This window comes from Semicossyphus pulcher, unplaced genomic scaffold, assembly GCF_022749685.1.
Source record: "Semicossyphus pulcher isolate SPU_LCO1_2020_fin unplaced genomic scaffold, fSemPul1.0.p SCAF_10, whole genome shotgun sequence".
Lineage (NCBI taxonomy): Eukaryota > Metazoa > Chordata > Actinopteri > Labriformes > Labridae > Semicossyphus > Semicossyphus pulcher.
In genome coordinates, this window is record NW_027211604.1 from 2,789,469 (window position 1) to 2,802,457 (window position 12,989).

A 12,989-nucleotide genomic window follows, 5' to 3' on the forward strand; every position below is an offset into this window, starting at 1 on the left:
ACTGTAACACACACACACACACACACACACACGCACACACCCTCTGATCCTCCCACAGGTTTAATGTGCCGCTGAGCGTCGGTAGAAAACAGATGAATATTAAAAACATTCTGTAAGTGAAACAAACACTTCAGATCTGCTGCTTTGGATCACATGCTCACGTCACATGACCTCATCAGGGACAGTAATAAATAACCCTCTTTCTGCTCATCACATTACGTTATATAAAACATGGATCGACCGTCCATCATGGTGATTCTTTAAAACCAGAAACAGCTGTTACATCACTCTCTGCAGCCACCAGACTCCACTGAAAAAACACCAGTTTTACCTCACAGCACACAGCAGACGCTGGTCCTCTGACTCTAAGTTTTTGTGTTAATGTGTTTGCAAACAAATATTCTGTTGGATCAGATTTCAGTCACAAATAATCTGCATATTGATCCATCATGAAAAAATAATACGCTGGAGTCCTGGCTTTTACAAGAGCACACGCTTAATGATAATCTCCTGATAGAATATCAAATATATTATATAACAGTGGAACATTTGAATAGTCTACATAACTACTGATTATACTGCACTAACAAACATTTACAAAGCAGGACTGTTACTTAAAGGGTCTAAACTTCCTCCACCACTGACCACAGGTGACCACAGGTGACCACAGGTGACCTCAGGTGACCACAGGTGCAGTTTAACACAAGTTCAGTCTTAAATAAAACATGAACACAATTAAATAGAAACAAATGTTAATGAAATAAAAAGATGGTTAGTGTATTTTGTTTAGTAATATTTATTAGTACCGTGGTGGGTCTGACCTGGAAGAAGTCAGCGATGGTGGCGACGTGGCTGGCACAGGCACACTTCCTGGCATCGGGCACGTCGTCCCCCACCTGAGTGAGGGAGAGAGAGAGAGAGAGAAAGAAAGGGAAGAGCGAAAGAAGTAGGGAAAAGAAACAAACAAGAAAAGAAAGACAGAAACAAGGAAGAAAAGAAAGAAACAAGGAGAGAAAGAGATAGAAAAGGAAAGAGAGAGAGAGAGAGAGTAAGAGGGGGATGGGACAGAAGGAGTGAAAGAGACAAGGAAAGAAAAGAACAAACAAAGAAGGGACGAGATAATGACAAGAAAGAAAGAATAAGAGAATGAAGGAAAGATAAAAGGAAGGGAAGAAGGAAGGAAAGTAATAAAAGAAATAAACAAGGAGAGAAAGATAGAACAAGAAAGAAAGAGGGAGGGAGAGTAAGAGAGGGGGAGAGAGAAAGAAAGGGGTAAGAAAGAAGGAAGAAAAGATGAAAGGAAAGAAAGAAAGAATGCAAGAAAGAGGCATAAAGAAAGAGAGATGGAGACAGAAAGACGTAAGGAAGGAGGAGGGAAAGAAAAAGAGAAAATAAAGGAAAAAAGAACAAGAGAATGAAGGAAAGAAAGTAAGAAAGAGACATAAAAGAAAGAGAGAGGGAGACAGAAAGAAAGAAAGATGGAAGGAAGGAGGAGGGAAAGAGAAAGAAAGAAAGAAAGAAAGGAAAAAAGAACAAGAGAATGAAGGAAAGAAAAAAGGAATGAAAGAAAGTAAGAAAGAGACATAAAAGAAAGAGAGAGGGAGAGAGAAAGAAAGAAGGAAAGAGGTATAGAGACGAGGAAAGAAAGACAAAAAGGAAACAATGAAATAAAGAAGAGAAGAGAAGAGGAGAGAGAGAGGCACAGAGAAGAGATGGTGACCATTAAAACGTGTCAGCAGCTGATGAAGCTGAATCATCTCCATGAGGACGGCTCCCTCTCTCTCCCTCTCTCTCTCGTCAGGGTCTCTGTGCTCAGCGCTGGTCATTGAATCAGCTGTGTGTTATTACAGTGTGGATGTGATTCAGTAATCACAGCTCATTCACACCAACACAATGAAACTCAATAAGCAGCAATTAGAGAGAGAAAGAAACACAGGAAACGGCCTCATCTCGTCTGAACTCACCGCAATTCATCTCCTAATAACAACATTTAAGCACTTTGTGCATCTGTGTGTTTGTGTCTGACGGATCGACAGGAGACGGCTTTGATGTTGATGCAGAATATTAAAGACTTCATGAGACATTCTGGCTCTGTTAGGAGGATTTTCGGGCCCTTTGGCTCTCTTCTTGGTCCACTTGTGCACAGTTTGGCCCTGTTTAGCCTGCTTTGCTCCGGTCTGCTGCTCCTTTGGCTCTCTGGATTTGCTCCCGGTCTCATTTAAACACCAAATGTCTCTCAGTCTCAATTCAATGAAATTACCGGGTCTTTCTGTCGCCTTCTGCCCTTTTCCCTCTCTCCTAGACTTGACATTTATATTTTAAACATCATCAGATGTTTCTAATAAACCTTTCTAGCATGTTTTTTTATTATGTTAATAAGTGAAATGCAACTTTTATTTCTTTAAAAACACATTTAATGATGCTAATTATAATTTTTTAACATCATTTTTCGGTGCAGGTTTGATGTGAGGCACAAAATGTAAAGTTAATTTCTAAGACACCAGGTGGTTTGATTCTTCCTCTCCTCCTCCTCTGCATCCCTCCCTCCTTCTCTCTGCTCTCTCTCATTATGCATTATACATTCATCTCTCCGCTCTCAGACTGTGTTCAAATGCTCTTACACGCTCTGCTGGCGACTCTCGCTGCAATAACATGAGCTCCTACATCACTAATTATTCAGTTCTTCCTGTTTAATTTCCTGTTCGGCTCGGACTCGTTTCTCCTGCTCTGTTACGTGCACGTGTGGTGTCATGACTCCACTTTTGTCTCTGTGTGAGCTGTAAATGTCGCGTCACAAGTTCACAGAAGAACGCTTCATCTCTGCTTCATCTCTGCTTTTATTAAAACATGAACAATGAAAAGTTGCTGCTCATTTCTTTCTTACATGTTCTTACTCAGAAGTCTCGGCGGAGATGGAGCTGCTCTCTTCTTATTGGCATAAGTGTATCAATCTGAAATCTTTAATTTCATTTATAATTCATTAGGTCCAACCGGTAATTCTTTGCGTTAATTAAATGTCTAATTAGTTGGTCTCTCAGATGATTACCGAGAAGTGGCGATAAAAACTTAACAGAGACGCTACAGAACATCTTTAAATGATCAAGTTGGAACTGTTCTTCCCTGTCAGCTACCCACACGTCATGCTGACTGGAGCTGAAGAGTAACTCTCATGGGGATATCCAGGGAGATGTCAACAATAGAAACAACTTTTTCTTCGTCTTCTGACACAATTAACAGGTGGTTAGCTTACAGCAGGGGACTCCAACAGGTAGCTCGCGGCCTGGATTTTAGTAGCTTGCCAAGAGGTTCACGGACTCTGTACAAAAAATCTGACGACAATAAATGCACCTTTTAAAGTCTCTCTCCACGTCAATTCAATCAAATACACAGATGTCCCGCCCCCTCCAATATTAAATAATAGGATAGGCCGATCAGCTGTCAAAAAAACGGTGATGCTCCTGGCAAGTTGGTCAACGTCTGACCCTAAGCAATCACAGCAATGTTACAATTGTTGCAGTTCAGTGCTGTTAGCCTGTTTAGCCAGATGTTTGATGGACAGTGCTCTCAGATGAAGAAGGCTGGAGGCCCCTGGCTTACGGCTTTAAGGTGCATTACTGCCACCTTCTGGATTGGAGTGTAGATCAGAACAGTTCGGTGTAAAACAGCTTCACAGTCAAGTGAGCCAAATGTTCACTATAGCTGTGTCCCAGTCCAGGGGCTGCATCCTTTGAAGGACTCGTTTGAAGGCCGATTGTGTCCCAGCAGCGCGTTTTTTCAAAATCTGCTGTTTCCATTTTCTTATATAAAACCTCAAAATGCAAAAAAAAACAGTTTCTGAATACACGGAGAGTAAAGTGAAATAGAGCATTAAAGGCATCACAAAGTCGACTTAATCGCAGATCACTTGTGTTGGATTGAAATAGATCTCACAGGTGTTCCTCAGTAAATAGTGAGGCTGACACTAAGTGTAAATCTGCAGCCGTAAAATCCTGCTGCTGCTAGTTTAACTGCTGAGCGTGCAGCTCTGTGATTGGACGATGGAGACCGAACCTGAACGTTGGAGACCGACCTTGTTCAACAAACTGCTGCATTAAAAATGTGCTCTGACCCTTAATGACTCTAATACTCTGCTTTAATAACTGTGAGGACATTTCTGTGTGTGTGTGTGTGTGTGTTTGTGTGTGTGCGCGCGCTGCGTCACGCTCTGCCCCTCCCCCCTGGTCTCCCCCGTGTCCCTGAGACTCACCCAGTTGATGAGGATGTATCGTGGCAGGGCGGAGTTGGGCTCCTTCAGGCTGCAGAAGCCGTACATCACCCGGCCGTTGTCAAAGGTCAGAGTGATCTCCGGCAGCCCGCCTCCTGCACCACAGAAGAAGAAACTCTTTTAATATCACAGCAGAGACACCGTAACGTCAGCCGAGACAGTCTGATATCGCACACCTGAACTCCAACAAGAGCGCACAAGAAAGGTTTTATCTAATGACACAAAATGTTTTAAGCTTTTAATCTGCACACGTAAGAGAGGAGGAGTGAATATTGCAGAAACATTGTAGAGAATCAAACTTAATTTAAACTCTTTTTAAATGTATCATGTTGTTTGTACATCACTTATTTCTCAAATGTTACAAAGGCCAAAAGCAGCCGTGCAATGACTCAAACTAAGGGAAACTTGTGTTGTTCCGCTGCAGAAAATAGTCCCCAAAAATTGGGGTATTTGGTACTTTATAAGTAATATTTGTAAGAAAGAGCTACAGATACTACATATTTTGACATTTTAAACTCATGATTATTGAGACAATTCAGCTTTTTTTCTGCAGATATTACAGCTTCAAAGATTTAGGAACATCAGGGGTCAGAGGGGGATTGCATGCAGCAAAGGGCCTGGGGTTGGAATCAAAACCTCAATCTTAGTACACACAAATTGAGAAAGTACTGAGAGAATATATTATACATAACATCATAAATATCTGGAGTAACACCAGCCTTAATATGACTAAATACACGTAATAGATTCTGTTTGAAAAGCTGGACCTATCCCTTGGTTTCATTCGAAGCACAGCTTGTTCTGTGAGTCTAATGTAATCATCAGCACAGAAGTCCTGAATATAAAAGCCTGATAATCACATGAGAGGACTAAAGTGGAGCTGCTACGGAGAAGTGTCTGCATCACTGATGATGGAGAGACGCACAAAGAGCTCCTTCTCCTCCAGCAGCTCCTTGATGTCGTCACTTTTCCTCTGAGAGACGTGAATATTTCAGGAAACACAGTTTGTTCATCTGCACTGTAAACCTCGGAGGAGTCCGAGCCAGCAGACCACACTCATGTTTGTGGGTTTAGGTGTGTGTGTACAATGTGTGTGTACACTTATATCCGAGGCTGCACTGAGATAAAGAGAACAGCATCCTAATCTGAGGAATAAAACTAGCCGCCTGGAGCACGTAGCTGCTGATCTGCCAGAACAAAACCTGCAGGCGGTGATGGAAGAAGCGTTCAGATCCCTACTAGTGGTGCCAACATGTTAAACACTCTATTACAAGTTAAGATCCGGCAGCAGGGATACTGTATATCTTAATTAAAGTTCAGAAGCGTTGCAGGAAATTTGTAGTAAAACTATGGAAAGTAAAATAATTATTACTGATTTACAATTTAAACAAGGAAGAAGCATTATAATATGAGCCCGTATCTGGTTGAGGTCTTTATCAGGCCTACTATAATAATCTGACAGGCTCAGATTGTTATTCAAAGTGTCTGACAAGAGTGCTGACTGTACAGAAACAGAGGAAGACCGTTTAGATAAAGGGAAACCCTTTTATTTAACAATAAACGGCCGTTTCATCGCACTCTTTAGAGCCACCAGACTCCATTGACAAAAACAGTGATTTTATCTTTGCAGCACAAAGGAGTTGCGGATCCGTCGCTGCCATGATGGGTTACTTTTCTTTGGATTGTTGTGTGACTTTGGTGTTTTAAGGGATTACTTCTGATTTACCACAACACAAATACACAAACAAACTCACTAATGGAGGCAGCAGTAGGGCAGCAACTCCTGTGTTCTGTGCGGTTAAATTACCAATTTTGTCAATGGAGTCTGGTGACTTTGAAGAGAGCGATGTAACGTCTGTTTCTGGTTTATAAAATCATCTTCCTCTTTAAGTTAAAGGTCTATCTCTGTAGGGATCCTTTCTGTAATGTTGTCAGACACTAAGAATAACAACCTGAGTCTGTTTAGTGGTCGTAGTTTGACTGAGCCTGTTTGCCTCCAGGGATTATGTTGCAGCCATTACAGCCTGTTTCTATGTGCCGGCTGGATCTACTGAAGCAATTTTAAAACTTTATTTTTGTACATATTGATACTTAAGCCCCCAAAATATGCAGAAATACAGCCCAAGTTAAAAAATACTGGAATTCCACTTTAAGGAGTGAAGTCAACTACAACTCCCAGGGTGCATTTCACCACCTCAGATCTGTTATCTGCTCCACTAAACCTAGCTGATGCTGAAGATCCAAAACTTTACATCAAACAGTGTGAATCTTCAGATTGTGGGTCAGTACTGCATGTGCTACATGACTGGCTTCGTCTCCATAGTAACGGCAGTGAATTACACTGTATTGTTTTGTAGTATTAAAAGTCATTTGCCAAATATAAACCAAACGATTCCTCCTATTTTGAGTGTTCTTCTTCCTTATAGTTAAATACTATTTGAACATGTTGTTTATGACCTATTGAGTTAGTGTTTGTGCGTGAATCATTACCTTTATTGTGAAAATGTCAAATTACACAAGCCACAAAAAATTATATTAGATTATATATTTATTATATTATAAATTATATATCTGTTTATTGTTTTGTTTTTTACAAATAAATTACTTTTTTTATCGTCTTTACTGCTCAAATAAAAATCTTAAAGCATTTTCTTTCACTGTGCACTTTGGTCTATTTGATAACCCTTACATGTAAGATACAGAGAAACTATGTCATGTGAGTCTGAGTCATTGTGCATAACATTATGTTCATGCCACAATAAACCAGACTCCAGTGTGTAAGGATTATGTGCCAATGCACATTCGCTAATTTATTTGTATTCATTCAGACAACAGGATACAGCGACATCATTTCAGTCTGGAAATTAGTCTGCAGGCTATGTGTGTGTGTGTGTGTGTGTGTGTGTGTGTGTGTGTGCGCGTGTGTGTCTCTGTGTAGGACTCTCATTAAACAGTAATGATCGTGCAGCGCGTCATTAGCTGCAGTAATAATGAATCCCACTCTCACCAACAATCAGCAGACAAAGAACACGATTATCATTTCCCCAAAGCAACAAAAGATCCTGCAGAGCTCATCACAGCGACAAATTACAACCACCACACACGTGATGTTAGCGTGTTCGCAGGCAGCCAGGTTCATTAAAACAGGAAGGGGGGGGGATTAAGTTATTGCAGTGGATTAACAAAATAAAAGCTTAAACTCACCTCCTGATGCTGCCAGTGTCAAGTCATTGCTGTCGTCCTCATATGTGTACAAGGCCCTGTTAGGAAACAAGAGAGAGAGAGAGTGTGAGTTACTCAGACAGAAACAAACAAGACAATTCATGTGACGTGTGTTTATGAATGCAGAAAAGCAGATAAACTTCTCAAGTCTGAAGTCACAAATACGATGACACAATATCCTCTAGATGAGCATTTCTCTGACTCACTTTGAACCTCGCTGAATCGATGAGTCAAACAATCAACAAACAGCTCTTCTGATTGTCAGTTATACATCTGAGGGATGTTTCAACCAACAAGACTCTGCGTCGATAGCCACACTAGCTGCTCCATGAGTATGCAGCCAGTTCAAAGAAAAGAAAAGCTTTGCTAACGTTAGTCAGACATAAAGTCACCGCCTCAACCAAGAGAGAAGTTGATCTTCAGGTGAAGCTTTTTTTCTTGCAACCTGAAGCGAAGATTTCATCAACGCTTTTGCTTCCTTTGACTCAAACCTGGATTGTTTTCAAAAGCTCTGTATAAGTAAAGTTGGAATTGACCTTGACACAAGATTGACATGAACACGAGGAAAATATTTACTGAAGAAAAAGCATAGACAATTTCACATTTCTGATGTTTGCAAGTTCTTACATCACCTCACTTACGGCTTTCTCTGCAGCTACGGAGAAAATACGTCTCTGTTTGAATCATTAAGCACCAGAGAAGTATAAAATATACTTTGTTAAAGATGTGAAACTTCTCCTGGTGATATCAAAGATCGTAGGCCTGTGTCCCTGGACAGCTTTGGATATATTTAACCCTGTTTGAAATTATAATCAAGACACTGTGTCTCAGAATCAGACAGGTTCCAGTTTCAGAGAGGTGTTCAAATATTTTACAGGTTATCATGAAGCTGTGCAGACAGACAGCCCGCCACAGTCGAGGTATTTAATGGCAAACATCGGCTTATAAATGAATTAACATTAGCTAAAATAAATCAGCTGCTTCCTTGACGCTGCATGATCGTTACAAACCTCTTTAAGATGAACAAACTGTTTCATGTGTGTGTGTAAAGTTTGATTAACGGCTGTGGGAACTGTGGATCAAAGACGCTCTGACACTTTTAATAACGACACAAACACATTCTTTCACAGCTCTCGCTTTAATCTAAAACTAATTCTAACCTTATAACCGGTCCAAGCAGCTCTTTGTGATGCGTGCACCAAATGTTCTCGTGCACTTTCTGGTCTGTTCTGTCTCAGTTTGACCTCCGCTGACCTCTAAACCATCGCCTTTGTTCAGCAGAACACGCACAATTGCTCCAAATGAAAGATCAAGCAGTGTAAACTCAGTGCATTATATAAAATCACTACACGCACGCCCCCACATCCTCATGTGTTGACCTCTCTGTTAAAAGAAGGTGACAGAGATTACAGGTTAGCCGACATCTGCAGATGAAACAGTTTGACCTCCTGTTACGACCCCGCTTACCGAGAAGTCTTTTAACCTGCAGGTCAGAAACAACTCATTACAACTGCACAACGAGGGCGAGAAGTCTGTGACTGATGAAATCATTAACTCTGGTGGTGTCTCAGATTTTGTCTCAGTTTATTAATTCACACATAGAAATTTTGAAATATATAATAGATAAATGTGTAATAAGCTACAGAAGCTTGAGGAGCCAAAACATTGAGCAAATATCATAATCTGTTTCTCCTACATGTATTTAAGAAAGGTATACAGCACGTACTGACACCTCAGACTGAGCTCATCTGCAAGCCACAACTAACTATTAAATTGTTTCCCAAGATGTGTTGTAATGTAAACATGTAAACATGTAAACATGTCAAAGTTTGTCCTGAGAGTTGTTACCAAAAACAAAATGCAGAAAAATAACGTTAGGTGTTGTATTAGGACCTGAACACACGTCTGCTCAGCGTTAATTCTAATTTCAACTAGTGGCCAGTTGTGGCATTGCAGCGAGAACGGTCTGATCGTTCTAAATGAAAATGTGCTCACTGTACGGAAAAGCAAAAATAGGAGACTGTGATCAAAATGGATTTTTCTACGTATTAAATGAAGCTAGAAAAATTGCCCCTTAATCCATCAGCGTATACACAGGAGATTATAAACTGGAGTGCAGGCCACTGTAGATTATTAATGATTGATAAATAACAGCCGATCTATAAAACTCTTCACCTCACTCTTAGTCTGCATGAGAGGGCTAGTGTTTGTTTAAATCAACCTCTGCTGTTAAATCTGAAGAGGTTTATCTGATCACCACTTTAAATTGGTTTCACTGAAGCATGATGGGACATTTCAACAACCTGAAGGAAGGAGTTTTAGTTGTTTGATAAAGAAAAATACTGATGTGTCTTTGGTCTTCTGTTGGGGGCTCCAAATAAGGAAAATGATCATAAGGATAGTTTTAATTTATTCATTTAATTATTTATTGGTTTCTTAAACGTTTGAAGCACAGGAATATAAATCTATGTGTTTGACAAAACTCACCCAAAGTCACAAAAACAAAACTGTGTCCAAACTTTACGAAAGTACAGCAGCATACTGATGGAGGTGTTTCTTCACATGTTTAGATGGAAACACTACACCTTTAATAAATGACAGATTTGTCTGGTTCAGTGTTCGAAACTTTTAAGATAATAAAAGTCCACAACTCAACCAAATAAATAAATAAAGAAGGTATTTCACACATTTTTATGCAGCGATGAATCAATTCTTCCCTCAAAGTTTACAAACTAATTTATTAACAAGTTAAAAGCCTGGAAATGTTTTCAGTTGAAATATATTTGGTCAGCTGTTTTCAGGTAGAGAGGAAGGAAGTGAACAAACTGTTCAGCTAACTTTACTTTGTAACGTGAATTAAAGATACTAAAATAACTAGAATAAAGCTATAATTCACAGCCTTACTTCTAAACATCATTTCTGCCACATTTTTACTTCTGCGACATTTCCTTTACAGTGAAGACAACAACTCCCATGATCCTCCACTGCTTCATCATCTTTTTGTATTGTTTTGCTTGAGGGAGCAGGAGAAGCAGAAACTGTGTCTTTAAATAACACAACCCTGGAGAAGAGTGTTTTTATGTGCAGCTGCATGTACTGTCGTAGACACGTATTACCGTCAGACTCGCAGCCCGGATGACCTCATCCTGTTCTGTCCTGAAGCTTTTAGTCTAGCCTCCGTCTGACATCCTGCTGACCTCAACCCCCCCCCTCCTCCCTCCGTCCTGTCGGATTCTGCAGAGTCACTTTTTCTCTCTAAATGTCAGACGGCGTCCGGATCGCTCTCCCCTCAACAGCAAAAAATCTCCTCTTTTCAATTCGCCTCCATTTACCCATCATCCTATTTTCAATCCTTTAAAGAAAGACCGACACCGGTACCAACAGGAGCAGGAAACAGACCACAATGCATTGCAGCAATAACACATAAGGCTCAAACATTAAGGTGCTCTCAATACAGAGAAAGACGGCTTCAAGAAGACTTTGAAGATTGAGACCTAAATAATCTAAACAACATCTACTGTAGGTCTGATTTACAACCGTTACTACGACTACTGCTGCTGCTGCTGCTGCTGCCACGACGACTACTACAGTGAAGTTCACCGACGTAGCAGCATCACAACCAACCAGTCGGCTTTATGAAAGCAAACCCTGGAGGCAGAGAAAGAAAGATTGAAGGGGGGATTATACAGACAGAAAACAAAGAGAGCAAAAGTGCAGGGATTACAAAGATGACAGATAATAAAGAGGATGGAAGAAAAGGGGATGAGAAAGAAAACGAAAGATTAACAGAGCGATAGAGGGAGAGAGAGAAAGAGAGCACGTCCCTATAAATAATTCTCTTTACAGCAGACAGCTGTTTATTATTCATATAAAGCCCTCATGACCCAGAAACAGCTCAGTGTGAGAGCAGCTGGAGGAAGAGAGGGAGGAAGACAGGAAGAATAAAAGAGGAAAACACACAACAAGAGGTGAGGGGAAAGAGGAAAGAGCAAGAGGAGGAAGGAAGCAGGAGGATGTAAGATTAGAGGAGTAATGAGGGATCGAGGAGGACTCAATTAATCAACTAATCATGTGGAGGTCGAGATCAATGATGTTCATGTTCAAGATATCTGCACTGCTCTTTTCACTGTTTGTGCCTCCTTGTCCTCCCTCTCCTCCGTCCTCCTGCGTGAGCTGAATACTGATCTCAGCACCACCTTACAGGGCGTAAGATCATCATCGCCAGAGGAGCTGTGAGCGAGGACGCACAGGCGTATCCTTCCCAACACTCGTGATGTACAAAAGACCAACAACACAATAGACAGCGACACACAGGCTGTTTAATTCTTTCAGTCCCTCTCAGTCCTGGCCCGGAGGCTTCCAGTGTAATCACAGGAAATCCACTGAAGGATATTCGGGCCAAGGCTTCCTCTGCCGTCTGCTGATCATTGTTTGTAGTCCCAGAAGCAACTTGAGACTCAACACTTCGAATTTAGACCCGGTTGTTAATTATATATCTTTTTATACAGATTAATAAACTTCTGTCTGATGATATCCGGTAGGCTCTGAAATTGTCCCTCTTCTGCTCTCCACAAGGACTCTCTCGTGATTGGACAGCACTACTCGAACTACAGAGTGAAACCAGATCACGTCTGACTGGAAACATTCTTGTCCTTACAGATACCGAGTTTATATGTAGATCATCCATCACTCATGCTGTTCATGATCGTGGGGGGCTGGAGTCATTGGGCGAGAGGCGGGGTTACACCTGGACTGATCACCAGTCAATCACGGGGCTGACACACAGAGATGGACAACCTTTCACGCTCACATTCACACCTATTTAGAGTCACCAATGAACCTAACGAGCACGTCTTTGGACTGTGGGAGGAAGTAACCAGGGGGAACCCACGCAGGCACAAGGAGAACATGCAAACTCCACAGAAAGGCCCACTACGTCCGAACTAGCTGTGAGGCGACAGTAGCCCTTACACACTGCCAGTTCAAGGCGGGATTATCACGCCTCTGTTACGTTCTGCCTTCTATGTAAAACGCACAAAGCCGGGATAGTGGGGCGAAATCGCTGAGCTGGCAGAGGCGAAACAGCGTCTGTGTAAACAGCCCAGCCTGCAGGGCAAACAGCGCTGTGTGTGTATGTTTGTTTACACCTCGAGCATGTTTTGTTTCTGCCACGCAGGAACGCAATGTAAACACACACTGCTAGCTTAACGCCGATGTTGCTTGGTCCAATGTAAAATGGCAAAGGGATGGCGGAGCTTCGTTACAGCGCTGTGGCGGAACAAACATGTAATCGGGCTAGTGCTAACCACTGCACCACCGTGCAGCTTCACATGCAGATACCGCTTGATAATAATTACACGCCTCCTCCTTGTCACCTCCACTTATATCTGAGATTGTAGGAACTGAGAAACAAAAAGAGGATGTGAGGAAAGGAAATGTGGATGTAAAAACTAAGATATGAGGAGAGGCCAGAGTCCTCATCAGGTGACTCAATTTAAGATCA

At 41.4% G+C, this 12,989-nt stretch overlaps 1 protein-coding gene across 5 annotated transcripts in view; it reads right to left on the minus strand.

Annotated features, from left to right (window-relative positions):
• Positions 1–12,989, minus strand: part of dbn1 (drebrin 1) — a 118,468-nt gene that overhangs the window by 17,485 nt on the left and 87,994 nt on the right. For 4 of the 5 annotated variants that reach the window (XM_069666588.1, XM_069666610.1, XM_069666602.1 and 1 more), the window contains exons 2-4: positions 7,469–7,524; positions 4,247–4,359; positions 807–896 (exon numbers count right to left, since the gene is read on the minus strand). In XM_069666588.1, the coding sequence (XP_069522689.1) occupies positions 807–896; positions 4,247–4,359; positions 7,469–7,524 (259 nt within the window). The remainder of the gene's footprint in view (positions 1–806; positions 897–4,246; positions 4,360–7,468; positions 7,525–12,989) is intronic. The other variant, XM_069666594.1, reaches the window with a different exon arrangement.